Below are 17,046 nucleotides of genomic sequence, written 5' to 3'. Positions count from 1 at the left end.
AGCCAGGTCAAAATATATAAACAGTATGAGAAAAATAATTGATTGTTTTCATTTTCTTAGATAATTTTTGTTGAACATGTTATAAAAGGATGAGGCGTGTGAGTTTGGATTAACCCTGAATGAGATGCTGAGAGACTGTTTTGGTATGTGGGGTTAGTGATGTGACCATTCGGAAGTGCCTACTAGCTGAAGCCCAGCTAGATTTCAAACAAGCACTAGAACTGGCTTTGTTATTAGAAAAGGCGGCAAATGGAGCCTACAGGGCATCCCAATGGAAGTGAACACTCTCACCTGTCTGACTGAGCTTGAGGAACACCCCCACTTGAGTGTAGGCAATCACAGAGCCTCACACAGAGTAAATCCTGAGCAGATGGACCCTCTGCCAACCCACAGCAGTGCTAATTGCCAGAAACAGTGACAAGAGTGGGCAGAACTCCACAAAAAAGCTAAACTTGGCCAAGTGGCTAAAAGGTTCTTCAGGATCTGAGATGGCAAGCCATTGTAGTTGCTGCCCGAACGTGGATTTGAGACAGCAAAGGAGCCCTGGAAGGCCTGACGTGAGTAAGAAAACTCATAGACCAGTACCTAGGAGAGTTCACAACCTGGAAAGTCCCCCTACGTGAGGGTTGGAACAATTAAATTGCTTAGCAACATTCAAATGAGAACCAATTAAAATTGATGTTTGATTAAATGGTCACCCAGTTCTCACAAAGATTGATAGTGATGCAGCTGTATCCGTGGTTGCAGAATCTGTCTTTAACAAGATTTGCTGGGGCCTCCAACCTTTACGTTTGCGCAAGACCTCTGCCAGACTGAGAAAACACACTGGGGAACTGTTGCAAATTAAAAGTACGACTTCAGCTTTGGTCTCCTATGAGAAGCAGTTGGTGCTGTGACCGCTGATGGTAGAGTGAGGCTCAGGGCCAAGCTTTTGGGGCGGAAATGGTTGAGAAAGATTGGCTCAACATTTTTAAATTGGAAAATGGCTGCCTCAGTGAAGTCCTAGTGAAATACCCAGGAGCTTTTCAGGAGGGGCTTGGGATTTTAAGTTGACAATGTTGACCAGGAAGCAATTCCACAATTTTGCAAGGCCCATATGGTGCCATTTGCCTTGTGGATATTAGGAGGCTGGAGAGCGAAGGTATCATCAAACTAGTGCAGTTTGTGGAATGGGCAGCTCCGGTCATACCCATTGTGAAGCCTGATGGCTCAGTTCACTTTTGTGGGGATTTTAAGCAAATGGTAAACCACTTTTTGCAGCTGGATAGATACCCGATTCCTTGCACAGAGGATTTGTATGCAAAGTTGGAGAGGGTGAAGTTGTCCTTTACGAAGGTGGGGGTGGATGAAACAACAGCAAGGAACACCAATGCTGACCACGTGGCTCCTCTAAGCAAGAGAGGCAGTTTAATTCAGGGGATGAAGTTTGGTGCTAGAATCATGGGAATGGCCCTGTATGTGTACAATGTGAGGTTGACATGTCGTCAGGTACTTAAAAATTTCCGGTAGGTGATGCAGCCCTGAACAAACATATGGATCACCTGAAAGCTGTTACCTTTCAAACGGTACAGCAAAAAAAACATACCTGGCCCCTCAGAGCAGCCAGAAGGGCTGTCAGAAACCATAGGTTTTCTCTCTCTGTCTCATGTCGAGGAAACCTCAGAGTTGGAGATGGATGTAGCCTTGATATTGTTACCGTTGGAAGAAGAGGAAGAAACCCTACTGAGATGTGGGTGGCACGGTGGCACAGTGGTTAGCACTGCTGCCTCACAGCGCCAGAGAACTGGGTTCAATTCCCGACTCAGGCGACTGACTGTGTGGAGTTTGCATGTTCTCCCCGTGTCTGCGTGGGTTTCCTTTGGGTGCTCCGGTTTCCTCCCACAGTCCAAAGATGTGCAGGTTAGGTGAATTGGCCATGCTAAATTGCCCGTAGTGTTAGGTAAGGGGTAAATGTAGGGGTATGGATGGGTTGCGCTTCGGCGGGTCAGTGTGGACTTGTTGGGCCGTAGGGCCTGTTTCCACACTGTAAAGTAATCTAATCTAATAATAAAAAAAAGATGGTCTGGACGCAAGTGATGGACTCCGATCTGGTAAACACCGTCCGTGTTTCAGTCCAAGTCACAGGAATTGGACCTGGGGTGAAGTCTGGCAGGAAAGGCTACAAGACCAGGCCTTCATCTCCAGACTTGGGGAGGAAGTGACGTCATGATTGGAACCAGGTGGATTTGCTGACTATGAGGTCCTTGATTAGGATTGTTAACCTGGGTCAATCAGGAAATCCTGGCTGACAAAAATTAACAGAGGATTTAGAATCTCCTCTGAGCTGGTCAGCCACAGCCAGTGTGGATGGACAAGTAAATAAAGGGGGACTTGGTGACAGGATACCAGTGTCTGTGCAGTTTTCTCACTGTGCCTCTCACAATTTTAAGCACCTCATCATGCCCCCTCTCAATCTCTTCTGTTCCAAAGAAAACCAATTGCAGTCTGTCCAATCTCTCTTCATAACTGAAACTCTCCAGCCCAGGCAATATCCTGATAAATTTCCTCTACACCCTCTCCAGTGCTATCACATTCCTCCTTTGTTATGCATTCCAGAACTTCACGCAATACTTTAACTGTGGCTTAACTGATGTTTTATATAGTTCCAGCCAGCATAACATATCCCTTCTCAGCTATGTTATCCACCTGTCCTTATACCATAAGGAACAAGTGTACATGCATGCATGCTAAGGTCCCTTTGATCCTCGGTGCTTCCCAGGCTTCTGTTAGTGTCATGAGTTAAGGAGGATACAATACAGTAGATGTTATCTCCATGGATTTTAGCAAGACCTTTAACAAGGTGCCACATATATGTTGTTGAGTAAGGTTAAATCTCACTAGATCCAGGGAAAGCTAGCCAATCGGATACAAAATTGGCTTGATGGTAGAAGGCAGAGGGTGGTGGTAGAGGGTTGTTTTTCAGTCTGGGAGCCTGTGACCAGTGGTGTGCTACAAGGATTAGTGCTGGGTTCATTATTATTTGTCATTTATATAAATCATTTGGATAAAAGTTTAGCAGGTGTGATTAATAAGTTTGCGGATGACATCAGGATTAGTGATATAGTGGAAAGTGAAGAAAGTTATCGAGGAATGCAGTGAGATCTTGATCAACTGGACCATTAGGCTGAGGAATGGCAGATGGAGTTTAATTTAGATAATGCATTTTGGTAAGGCAGACCAGGGCAGGACTTACACAGTTAATAGTTGGGCCCTGGGAAGTGTTATAAAGAAACCTCGGGTTACAGGTTCATACCTCTTTGAAAATTGATTCGCAAATAGACAGGATAGTGAAGAAGGCTTCAGCATGCTTGCTCTCATCTGTCAGAACATTGAGTTTAGGAGTTGGGAATGTCTTGTTGCAGCTGTACAAGACATTGGTGAGGCCACATTTGGACTACCATGTGAAGTTCTGGTCGCCCTAGTAATGAATGGATATTATTAAACTAGAAAGTGTGCAGAAAAAATTTACTAGGCTGCTACCTGGGTCAGATGGTTTGAGTCATAAGGAGAGGTTGGGTAGACTGGGACTTTATTTCTGGGAGCGTAGGAGACTGAAGGCCGACCTTATAGATGTCTGTAAAATCAGGAGAGGCATAGATAAGGCAAAGAGCTGACAGCTTTCTCCATGATAGGGGAGTCTAAAACTAGAGGGCATAGGTTTAAGGTGAGAGGGTAGAAAAAGGTCTGGAGGAACAATTTTGTCACATAGAGGGCGATGAATGTCTGGAACAGGCTGCTAGAGGTTAGTGGTGGAAGTGAGTATAATTTTGTCATTTAAGAAACATTTAGACAGGTACAGGGATGGGATAGGTATGGAGGGATATGAACCAAATGGAACTAGTTTAAATTGTAAAAACTGGGCGGCATAGGCAAGTTGGGCCAAAGGGCATGTTTCCATGCTGTAGACCTCTATGACTTTACCATTCATCACGTATTCCCTTGCCTTGTTTATACTATCCAAGTGCATCACCTCAAATTTATCTGGATTAAATTCCATTATCACTAAGTCATCCAATCTGACCAGCCAGTGGCAGGGCTGGGTTCAGTTGCATGGAAAATTACAGAAAAAGTTAAAGGGAACAGGGCTCAGGAGAAGGTTATTCAAGTTACCAGAACAATTAATAGGACAGACAGTACAGAAAGGGTCATGAATCTAACTTCAGGCACAGCAGATAAGGGTCGACTGTAAGAAGGGATGGGAGATCAACACAGGACTAAGGATGTAATATTTCAATGCGTGAAGCATAGAAAACAAGGTAAATGAGTTCGTAATTGGTGAGTATGATGTTGTGGGCATCAGCGACATGTGGCTGCAAGGACATCAGGACTGGGAATTAAATATCCAAGGATATGCAGCCTATCAGGAGGACAGGCAGTTGGGCAGCAGGGATGGGTTTGTCTTGTTCATAAGAAATTAAACTAAATCAAAAGCAAGAATGATATAGAGTCTGAAGGTGTAGAATCTATGTGGTAGAGTTGAGGAACCGCAAAGGAGAAACGTCCCTGATGGGAATTATGTATCAGCCCCCTAACAGTAGTGGAGACGTGGGGCAGAAGATAAATCAGGAGGTAGAAAAGGAATGTAAGAAAAGCATTATTATAATAACCATGGGGACTTCAATATGCATGTGGACTGGGAAAAATCAGGTTGGTTGTGAATCCCAAGAAAAGAAATTTGTGGAATGTCTGGGCAATGGATTTTAGGAACAGTTGTGGTACAGCCCAGGTGGAATCAGGCAGTTCTGGATTTGGTGATGTGTAATGAGGCAGACTTGATAAAGGGAGCTTAGGGGTCAGTCACTATAATATGATAGAATTCAAACTGCAATTTGAGAGGGATGAGTTTGAATCAAATGTAATGGCATTACAATTGAGTAAAGGTAGCTATAAAGACATGAGATAAGAACTGGGCAGGTATGATTGGAAAGGAAGCCTAGCAGGAAAGATCCTGGAGCAGCAATGGCAGATGTTTCTGGGGGTAATTTGGGAGGCACAGCAAAAATGTCAAAAACATATTAAGGGTAAAATGAGGCAACCATAGCTGACAAGGGAAGTCAGCAGAAGGGAAAAAACAAGCATACAATGTGGTGAAGATTGGTGGGAAACCTCTAAAAACCAGCAAACAACAACTAAGAAGGCAATAACAGGGCTGAACATGAAAAATGGGGGTAAACTAGTTAATATAAAAGATGACATATAAAGGTAAGAGGGAAGCAAGTTGGACATTTGACTGCTGGAAAATGAGAATCGAGAAGTGGGCAACAAAGGAGCAATGGAGAAACTGAATAGGTACTTTGCGTCAGTCTTCATGGCTGAAGACAGCAGTACCATACCAGAACTGCATGAGAGGCAGAGGTAAGAATAGTGGCCATTACAAAGGAGAAGGTTCTGGGGAAGCTGAAAGGTCAGAAGGTGGATAAATCACTTGGATGGATGGCACTCCAGAGTTCTGAAGGAGATAGGAATCACTGGAGCCAGGGAGGATTCCATAGGAGAGGAAAATGGCTAATGTAACACTCCAGTGGAGTCCTTGGAAGAGCATGGTAAGCACAGTTTCACCAAGGGGAGGTCATCTCCAACAAACCTGTTAGGATTCTTCGAGGAAGTAATGGACAAGTTAAATCAAGGACAGCCAGTGGGAGTGATCTATTTGGATTTCCAGAAGGCCTTTTGACAAGGTGCTGCACAGATAAAAGTCTATGGTGTTTGTGGCAAGGTACTACCATGGGTAGAGGATTGGCTGGTTGGCAGAAGGTAGAGAATAGGGATAAAGGGATCTATTTCAGGATTGAAGTTGTTGACTATTGGGGTTCTAGAGGGATCTATATTGGGACCACAATTATTCATGTTCTATATTCATAATCTGGATGAAGGAACTGAGGGTATTGTTGCCAAGTATGCAGATGACACAAAGACAAAGTGGGCCACATCAAAAGCACTGCCCTCATCTATACACCTGGTCATCTCTTTAAAACAAAAATTCAATCACGTTGGTCAGACATGACCTCCCATTACTAAAATCACACTGATAGTTCTTGTTTAGTCCCTACCTCTCCAAACACAGATTAATTCTGTCCCTCAGGATTGCTTCTAATAGTTCCCCCACCACCAAGGTTAGACTAATTGGCCTGTTGTTTCCTGGTTTTGGAGTTCCCGTTTCCCTTTTTGTATAATGGAACCACACTGACTGTCTTCCAGTCTTCTGGCATCTCTCTTTTGGCCACAGAGGAATTGAACATTTTTACAAGCACTCCTGCTATTTCCTCCCTTGCCTCACTCAACAACCTGGGATACATTTCATTCAACCTTGAGACTTATCTATTACCAGACTGCTAGACCACTCAGAACCTCCTCTCTGTCTATGCTAATTTCTTTCTCCCTGATTTTTACACCTGTATTGTAACTCTTACAACTGAACACTGACACAAAGTATTCATTTAGAACTCTACCTACATCCACTGGCTCAATACACAGGTTACCATTGTGGTCCTTAATGGGGCTTAATATATTCCTTGTTACCCTTTTACACATAAAATAAGGGTAAAACAACTTCGGATTTTCCTTTATTTTACCTGCCATTGTCTTTTTTATCCCCTTTAAGCTCTCCTAATTTCCTTTTTAAGTTCCCTCATGCACATTCTCTACTCTGAAGGCTTCTGCTGTTTTGAGCTTTCAGTATTTGCGACGAGTCTCCTGTTTTCTCTTCATCCAATAACCCTTGATATCTATGGTTCACAGGATTTGATAGTCCCACCCTATATCTTTATAGGAATATGTTGGCCCTGTACTGTCCACATTTTCTTCTTGAACTATCTGGCTGTTCTGAGTCAGATTTATTTGAAGATATCTGCAACTAGTCTACTGTGACCAAATCATATCTATTCTTATAAAGTCAGCCTTCACCCAGTTGAGAACTTTGATTTCAGACCCATACTTGTTTTGCCCATAACAATCTTGAATCTAATGGAGTTATGACGGTTGTTTGCAAGTGCTCCCCCATTGATACTTCAACCACTTGTCCAGCTTTGTTAAGTCCAGAACCACAATCTCTTTTGTAGGGCTTTCTATATACCTGCCTAAATAGCTCTCCTGAATGCATTTAGGAATTCTACTCCCTCTTAACCTTTCTATGATTAATGTTGGGGAATTCCTTACTATCATTACCCTATTAAAAAACATTTGCCTCCATGTCTGCTCTTCTATTTCTCTCATGCTGTTTGGGGGCCTATTGTACAATCCCAGCAATGTTATTGTACCTTATTGGTACTTACATTTTGCCCATACAGCTTCACTTGAGGAGCCTTCTAAGATGTTCCCTCCTTACTGCAGAAACAGATTCCTTGATCAATATTGCAGTTATCCTCCTCTTTTGCCTCCATCCCTATCTCGCCTGAAGATACTTTATCCTGAAATATTGAGCTGCCAATTCTGTCCCTCTCTCTGTGACAGCAATGATATTGTATCCCATATTTTAATTTGTGCTTTCAACTGATCTGCCTTGTTTGCCAGACTCCTTGCATTAAAATAATTACCATCCAACACTCGCCGAACTCCCTTTCCCTTACCTGGCCTAGAATTTCTCCAGTCTCCTGACTTACTTGCTATCTCTTCTCATTTTGGCCATTCACCTTACACTGTTCAACACTGCATCTAGATCTCACCGCAAGGTGCCAAGTTAGTTCAAACATTCCCCAACAGCACTAACAAAGCTCTATGTAAGTATGGTGGCTCCTTTCCGGTTCAAGAGCAACCACCCACCCTGTACAAGTCCCACCGCCATGAAAAACAGTCTCAATGTATGAGAAATCTGAAGCTCTCCCTTCTGCACTGTCTCTGTAGTCCTGCATTTATCTCAATCCCAGACTTCTCTTCAGGAGTTCCTCAGGGTAATGTCCTAGCCCAACTGTTTTCAGTTGCTCAACAATGACTGTTCCTCCATCAAAAGGGTTCTTAATCAATTGGACCAATGGGCCAAGGAGTGGCAAATGCAGTTTCATTTGGATAAATGTGAGGTGTTGCATTTTGGTAAGATGAACAAGGGCATGACTTATACAGTTAATGGTAGGGCTCTGGGAGTGTTGTCAAATGGAGAGACCTAGGGGTTCAGATACATAGTTCTTTGAAAGTTGTATCACAGGTTGACAGGGTGGTAAAGAAGGTATTTGGCATGCTTGCCTTCATTGCTCAAACCACTGAGTATAGGAGTTGGGTCGTCATGTTGTGGTTGTACAGGACATTGGTGAGGCCACTTTTGGAACACCATGTACAGTTTTGGTTACTCTGCTATAGGAAGAGTATTATTAAATTGGAGACAGTGCAGAAACGGTTTACCAAGATTTTACTTGGACTGGAGGGAAGGCTAGGACTTCTTTCACTGGAGCATAGGAGGTTGAATAGTAAAGGTCTTTTCCCTTGGGTAGGGGAGTTCAAAACTAAGTGGCATATTTTTTAAGGGAGAGGAGAAAGATTTAAAAGGGACTTGAGGAGCAACTACTTCATGCTCATGGTTCATATGTGAAATGAACTGATAAAGTATGCAGGTACAATTACAACATTTAAAAGACATTTGGACAGGTCCAAATGTCTTGAAAAGGAAAGGTATAGGGGGAGATAGCCAAACACAGGCAAATGGGACTAGTTAAGTTTGGGAAACCTGGTTGGCATGGACAAGTTGGACTGAAAGGTCTGGTTCCCTGCTGCTTGACTCAATGACTCTATAAGTGGGAATGTTCTTTGTTCAGGGCACAAATGTGACTCATCAGACACTAAAGCAGTCCATGTCTTTATGGAGCAAGACAAACATCCAGGCTTGGGCTGACAAGTATAAAGTAACATTGGTGCCATACAAGCACCAGGCACAGCCATCTTCAAAACAAGAGAATTTAAATGTCACCTGTGATATTCAATGGCATTACCATTACTAAATACCATTCCTAAATTATCAGCGTTATCACCATTGAGTAGAAACTGAACCAAGACAGTGTAAGTACTACAGCTACAAGAACAGCATAGTGGAAGGCAATTCTGCACTGAGTAGCTCACCTCCTGACTCCCTAAGCCTTCCACCACCCACAAGGTACAATTCAGGAGTGTGATGGAATACTCCCCATTTGGAGGGTAGCTCCAAAAACAATGAAGAAAGCACCAAACAAGATTTGGCAGCTTGCTTGATTGTCACCATATCTACCACTGATGTATAACAGCAGCGTGCGCCACCTACAAGATGCAATTAGGGAAAAGCAACAAATGCCAGTGACCTTACATTTCACAAAATCATAAAAACAAATTTGTTAAAGTTTTTTTACTCTGATATGCTCTTAGTGGTCACATGTAGGAACACTGCTGGCAAAATACCTATCTGGATTGGCAAGCTGGTTCCCTCCAGAGAAGTTGGGCTTTGGTCCTGGTCTTGGAGTTCTGTACGGGAATGTGTTGGCATTCAAAGCAGAGTCAACTGGTCGAGGTAATGGTCTCTGAGGAAAATCTAAAGGAGAATTAGACAGAACAGGTTCAGTATTGGCAAGTAGACTCTACATTCTGGAATCTAACATTTATACTTTCACAGAGACAACTGCAAATATCTCTTTTACAAGGAAGTTTTTTTTCTCCCTAATACACTAAGTAAGGAAGGATTATATCATTGAGCACATTAACTTGTGTTATTTAACATTCTGCAGTCAATTTTCCAACTAATGCTCTGTCTGGATGAAAACTTCATGTGAAACAGGTCAGATTCAACTTCTGTGCACAGGGAATTTTAATCCAATGTCTTTATTTACATGTGCGAACAGTTGTCTCAGAAAATAGACATTTTCTATGTGAAGTTGCTGACTGTGTTTTTGGCAGTTGTACCTGTGGTATCTGAGTATGTCAAGATTAATGTCTGGACCTGGATGGATTTCACCTCTCATACTGATGAAGGGAGTTAGCATGTGACTGAGAGACTTGGAGGGAGAATGAGCATGGTTTCAGCCTTGCAAGACCTAGTCATGTGGAGCTTTTATAGGACCTTAATACATAATAAACCAGATGTTAGTAGAATGTATCAACAATTCAGTCATCACTCCAAAACCAGACCAACCACATACAATCTGGAGGAACCCATAACATTGAAAATTCAACTTTAAAGACAATCTGAAAAAATGGCACCAGGACTGCAGGTCTATAAAAAGACAGTTGAAGACTTTCAAACTTGCTATATAGGTGAAGTGGAAGCAGAGAGAGTCAGAACAAAATCAGCTTTCAAAATTATCCAAACTACACCAAAGCAGCTTGGTAAACTGTAAAGAACATCATAATCCAGTAAACACAGACTTCATATCGGAGAGTTATATAAAGTTTGTGAATCTGGTGAGCAGCTCTTAAAAAGGATGAAATTTGATTTTAACAACACATTAGTCAGGTAGCATTGGGTAAATTAGATCCCAAACATGTGCTTAAAATAAAAACTCAGCAGTTCTGATCCAAGGTCGATGCCATTAGAAACAGCAACTGCGAGCTAGCAAACAAAATAAAAAATGATTGCAAATACTTCATATTCCATCGTAAGGGAGTGAAGGGATTGTTGAAATAATTTAAAGCAAAACAATTTGTAATGGTTTTGCACATTTTAAGAAATACCAATTCCAAATAAGGTATTTCTTAGTGAGCAACAGCAGTATCTGGATGAGTCAGTGTGAAGCTGAGCAGCACAGAAAAGCTTTCAACAGTGGAAGGAAAATTTAAAATTTTACATGAACTGCTTGAAAGCTGAGGAAAAAAAACACACATCCTAAATTTATACAAACAAAAGGTTCAGACATTTGGAAGGACTAAATCAAACATAAAACTGGGGACTTTGGACAAAAGGATTCTTGTGAATTCCTTCAAGATTGGACAGCAAGTCTGAAGTTGAACGCGTCAACACATCACTCCATAGCTACAGCAGCAGATGATGTTAATACAGAACAGGAAATTAATGAGATTTCTGATAAATGTGAGAAGTCTTAAAAACCATTGACAACTATCTCAAGCTGATAAATAAGATTAATCAAAAGGGTCCAGAAACCAAGCAAATCAGTAGTTCCTTTTATTAGTAGCCTTTAAAGTATGTGAGTATAGAGACCAAAAATCTTATTTGAAAAACGACCACACAGTAATTGATAGTGCTGACGACGCCCTGTCAGATACAATCTAAAGTTGACCTCATTCCAGAACAGCAACAGGGCGATAGAAGGAAGGTGAAGGCCGAATGTTAATATCACTGCAGTCTTAATTCAGAAACTTAGTCATATTTTGGAGACTCAAGTTTGAATCCTGCCACAAAACATGGTGGAATTTGAATTCAACAAAAAAATTCTGGAATTAAGAATATTCCGATGAGCTTGAAACCATTGTTGATTGCCAGAAAAACCTGGCTCACTAATGTCCACTAAGGGTAGGATATCTGCCATCCTCATTGTAGTGATTGTAATAAGGTCAGACAGGTGGACCTAATAACACATGAGTTCCCTGACTGGGGCTGTAAATCTTAATCTTCAGAGAGCGCTCGGTGTTCCGACATCTTGGTGTTTCGTTTTATCTGTGGGTAGCGGCCTAGTGATCCGAGGCCCAGCATTTTTTGTTAAGTAGCATTCCTGGCAGCAGTTTTTCTTCAGGTGCTTCCATCCCAATGGAGTGGCATCCCTGCGTTTCGGTTTTCATCCCAATGTGTCATTCTCGTCCTGGATCCACTTTCTTTGAGACCTGGTGCCTTTAAATGGACTTTGATGATCTTTGTCTTATATTTACTTAATTTTATAATTTATGATTTTACCATGGCTTCTGTCAATATAGGTGCCATGGAAGGGCAACTTAGACCACTTTTCATTGTATTTTTCTTGTAAAAATACATATGAAAATAAATTCTAAATTCTAATCTGATCCAATTGGGGACCTCTAGCCGACAGATCAAAACAGGAGGGTTAGATATTCTGACAATTTGTCTGCTGGCTCTGAGGGAGCTGGATAAGTGAAAGGACTTTCCACGTGTAATTAAGAGTGGCTTGGTGATGGGATATTGACCTTTGTGGAGTTATTTCAGTGGCAACAAGAGTAAAGAACATTCCTGAAGAAACTCGCTTGTAACAGTTGCCTTTGAGTTGGGGAAAGCATTTCTGGCATCATGTTGTTATTTGGGAAGCTTGATTTGTTTGACCCTGCCAAAGATTGGGCTCACTATTTCAAAAGAATGTATTATTTGTTTCCAGGCAAATGACATTGGTGCGTATGAAAAGTAATGAGTAATTCACCTGACCAGCTTGCAGATACACAGCTTTTTAGGTGATTAGGAGCCTAACTTTCCTGGAGGTGGATACTAAAATCTTTCAAGAGTTGACAGATTTAGTTAAGAAATCTTATGGCTCCAAGCCTCCTCTAGTTCTGAGACACTATCATTTTTACTTGTTATTTGAGAACCTAGGGAATCTGTATCATAATTTTTGACTAACTTAAGATGACTGGCAGAGACAAGCAATTTGGTTTAACTCTTAATGAGATGTTGACAGACTGATTGGTATGTGGGATTAATGATGTAACCATATAAAACTCCCTACAAATTGAAGACCAATTAGACTTCAAATAGAACCACAACTGACTTTGTCATTGGAAAATGTGGCAAGTGGACCACATGAGTTGCAGGGAATTACAATAGACATGCGCACCCTCGCCAGTCCAAGCTTGGGGAACACCACTTGAGTGAAGTCAATTGCATAGCTTCACTCAGGATATGTCCTGAACAGAGGGGCTCTAGGTCAGCCCACAGCAAAACCCCAAAACGAAGTCAAGCCTCGCCCAAATGGTTAAAATTTCCTTCAAGATCCAGGCCGGCAAGCCATTGTAGTTGCTGCCGGTATGCGGCCTTGAGACAGCAAATGAAACCTACTGGACCTAAATAGAGTAAGAGAACTCATCGGCCTGTATCCAGGAGAGTGCACACCCTGGAAAGCCCACCTGTATGTGGTTTGGAAACGTTAAATTGCTTAGTGTCATCCAAATCAGAACAATTCAAAATAACTATCTGGTTAAATGGTTATCCGGTTTGAATTGAGTCCAATATAGCCATTTCAGTGGTTACTGTGATGATGTTGTAGCTTTAATGGGTTATTCTGTCTTGGTTTTTTTTAAAGCGAGGTTTTAAGGCAAAGGTGCTGACCAGTCTACCAGAGCCACTCAGATAAACAACTTTTAAGAGCTTGGATTTTTTAAAAATTGGAACAATAGAAACAACCTATATGGTTGCTGGCAGCTCACGTAGACCAGATTTTTTGTTTTAGCTTTCAGCAGTTGATGTTGTGGGTTTGAAGAATTGGAAGCTTTATTTTCCCTCTCTCAATTTCAGCCAAAAGCTGAGGGTTCTCTTCCTAAGCTGCTAGACTGCATGTGAGACAAAGTCTGTTTCCCTGAATTTGCCTTTTTAACCAATGGGTACTTTTGTGAAATGTTACTGGATTCGCTACAGTAAGTGGATTTATTATTCTATTAACTTTTCCAACAGAATTAAGACATTCTAAATTCCTCTTTCTTTGGTGGTATTTTATTACAGTGCTTAAATAAATTGTGTTTTGCTTAAAGTTGAGTAGTTTGATGAATTGAATTAGATCTGGAAAACAGCATGTTAAATTTGTCTTTAAAATAAGAAAATGTTAGGGTCTAAACTATCTTAAAATACTTTGAAGGTGTATGGTCTGCTTCATAACATCACAGAGTAAGTCTTTAACAAAATTCGCCTCTGGACTCCAACCTTTAGGTTCGCACAAGACCTCTGTTAGACTTAGAGCCTATAGCAGAGAGCCTTTACAGATTAAGGGTGCAAATTCAGTTCCGGCCTCTTATGAGAAGTGGTTGGTTCAGTTACCACTGACTGTAGTAAAAGTCTCCCTCCCAAGCTTGACCAGATGAAACTGATTGAGAGTGATTCACCTAGATTAGTTCAACATATTTTGATTAGAAGATGGCTGCCTGAATAAAGTCCTAAGGAATACTCAAAAGTTTTTCAGGAAGGTCTAGGGACTATCAAAGAAGCCAAGGTCACCTTGCATGTTGACCAGGAAGCAATTCCATGATTCTGCAAGGCCCACCCAGTGCCATTTGTCTTACAGACAAAATGCAGAGACAGAAATCAGAAGGTTGGACAGCAAAAGAACCATTAAATAAGTTCAGTCTGCAGGATGGGCAGCAGCAGTCGTACTGATTTTGAAGGCAGCGTTCGAGGAGGAGGAAAATCGACATTTTGGGCAAAAGCCCTTCATCAGGAATGAGGCTGGGAGCCTCGGGTGGAGAGATAAATGGGAGGGGGTGGGCTGGGAGGAAGGTTTCTGAGAGTACAATAGGTGGATGGAGGTTGGGGTATTGGTGATAGGTCAGAGGGGAGGGTGGAGTGGATAGGTGGGAAGCAAGATGGACAGGTCATGAGGGCGATGCTGAGCTAGAAGGTTGGAACTGGGATAACATGGGGGAAGGGGAGATGAGGAAACTGGTGCCATGGGATCCCGAGGCGGAAGATGGACTCTAATACTAAGTGTGTATAATTACAAGGGTTTTGTACTGTCCAGGAGGCCAAGACTTGAATGCAGATGCATTGAGCTGCCTCCCACTAGCAGATGTAGTACCAATATTGCCATTAGAACAGTCTGCAATAGTTTTAAATTTTCTGGACATACTTCCAGTCATAGCTTACAATATCAATCTTTGCGTGCCAAAAGATCTAATCCTGGAAAAACTGGTGGTGATGGGGGATCCAAAGGGCCATCACAACTAGAATTGGAAACATTTTGGGCCCGGAGAGACCAAAGGATGACATTTGATTATGGGGAGCAAGAGTGATTGTCCTAAGCAAAGATTACCGCCGGATATTGGCTGAACTCCTCGAAGGGTCATCCAAGGGTCTCCAAAGTGAAGATGGTGGCGAGAGGTTCTTTAGATTAGATTAGATTACTTACAGTGTGGAAACAGGCCCTTCGGCCCAACAAGTCCGACCCACCGAAGCGCAACCCACCCAAACCCATTTCCCTACATTTACCCCTTCACCTAACACTATGGGCAATTTAGCATGGCCAATTCACCTAACCTGCACATTTTTGGATTGTGGGAGGAAACCGGAGCACCCGAAGGAAACCCACATAGACACGGGAGAATGTGCTTGGATGCAGACATAGCTGCATTGGTGGCATATTTTTCAAACATCGGAACAGCTGTAGAAAAACTGCATGCATTGTTTGTAATACACGGATTCCTAGAAATATGGGTCACAGATGATGGGCCATCATTTACCAGCAAGGATTTTAAGTATTTCCCCAATACTCAATGGTAGCTCAGTGGTTAGCATTATCACCTCATAGTACCAGGGATCCAGGTTAACAGCCCCAATCAGGGAGCCCTGGCTAACAGATAAAAACAGGAGTGCTGTGAATGCCACAGTGGCTCAGTGGTTAGCATTGCTACCTCACAGTGCCAGGGACCTGGGTTCAATTACGCTCTCGGGCAACTGTTTATGTAGAGTATGCACATTCTCCATGACTGTGTGGGTTTCCTCCGGGTGCTCTGGTTCTTCCCACAGTCCAAAGATGTACAGATTAAGGTGAATTAAAGGGTGTTTGACATTTTGACACTCTGTGAATTGGCTGTGAGGGAGTCCTGTGGACTTTCCAAGTGTAAATAATGGGTGAGTTGGTGATGGGATACCAGTCTCTGTGGAGTTATTTCATTCACCTGGTCAGCCCTACTTGTGACTCCAGACTGAATGTGGTTGACTTTTAATTGCCTATCAATCACAGATGTGGAAGGCTTTTTGAGGGATTGGAGGCCAGTGTCCAACAAGGATCAGTACCACAATGATCAGTACTGGAACCCTTATTGTTTGTTATTTAGATAAATGTTGGGGGTAATGTTAAACAAATTTGTAGATGACCCCAAAATTAGTAGAGTGGTTAATAGAGGAGAAGATGGTTGTAGGTTACGGGAAAATATTGATTGGTTAGTCAGACCTTCCTGAAAAACCTCTGGGTATTCCTTAGCACTTTATTCAGGTGGCAAATGGGATTTAACACTGCCAAGTGTGAGGTAATGCAACTTGGAAGAAGAGTTGATAAAGTGTGGAGCTGGAAAAAGCACAGCAGGTAAAGCAGCATCAGGGGAACAGGGGAGTCAACGTTTCAGGTCAGAACCTTTCATCAGAACTGACTTTCTGACTCTCTCTGACTTTCTGACTCTGTCTCTGACTTTCCAGCATCTGCAGTACTCACTATCTCCACCTTGGAAGAAGAAACAAGATGAAGGAGTATGAATGGCAGGACACTGGGTAGCTTAGAGGAACAGATGGATCTTGAATAATCATTCACACATCCCGGAAGTCGACATAGCACATGAATAGGATAGTTAGGAAGTTTTTTGTGAGACTTGCTTTCATCAGTCCTGGCAGTGTGTATAAGAGCAAGGAGGTAATGTTGGAGTTGTACCGAATGTTGGTTAGTCCAGAATTAGAGTACTGTGTGCAGTTCTGATCGCCTCACTACAGGAAGGATGTGATAGCACTGGAAAGGGCTACCAGAGAAGGTTCACCAGGATGTTGCTTGGGATAGAGAAACTGAGCTACAAGGACAGACGAGATAGGCTTGGATTGTTTTCTCTAGAGCAGAGAAGACTGAAGGTGGACAGAATTGAGGTGTATAAGATAAGGGAGAATAGAGAGCAGCTGTTCCCCTTGGATGAGAGCTCAGTCACAAGATGGCATTGCCTTAAGGAGATTCAGATGGGATTTGGGAATAATCTTTTCACTCAGTGGGTGGCGGAAATCTGGAATGTACTGTCTGGTGAGGTAATGGTAATAGAAACCTTACAACCTTTAAAAAAATAATAGAATGAGCATTTCAAATATCCTAACATTCAAAGATATGGGACAAGTGCAGAAAACTGGGATGAGCACACTTTTAGTGGTAGTTATGGTGATTCACACTTGATGGGCTCGAAGGCCTTTTCTGTGCTGTATGAATC

At 42.2% G+C, this 17,046-nt stretch overlaps 1 protein-coding gene across 1 annotated transcript in view; it reads right to left on the bottom strand.

The window, feature by feature from the left end:
* The window catches only part of lcp2a (lymphocyte cytosolic protein 2a), a 154,328-nt gene that overhangs the window by 12,663 nt on the left and 124,619 nt on the right, over positions 1-17,046 (bottom strand). The window contains exon 16 of the mRNA XM_072591074.1: positions 9,394-9,523. Coding sequence (XP_072447175.1) covers positions 9,394-9,523 — 130 coding nt within the window. The remainder of the gene's footprint in view (positions 1-9,393; positions 9,524-17,046) is intronic.

This window comes from Chiloscyllium punctatum, chromosome 20, assembly GCF_047496795.1.
Source record: "Chiloscyllium punctatum isolate Juve2018m chromosome 20, sChiPun1.3, whole genome shotgun sequence".
In the NCBI taxonomy this organism is placed as follows: Eukaryota; Metazoa; Chordata; class Chondrichthyes; order Orectolobiformes; family Hemiscylliidae; genus Chiloscyllium; species Chiloscyllium punctatum.
The sequence above is the reverse complement of the archived record's forward strand: the minus strand, read 5'-3'. Positions and strand labels throughout refer to the sequence as shown.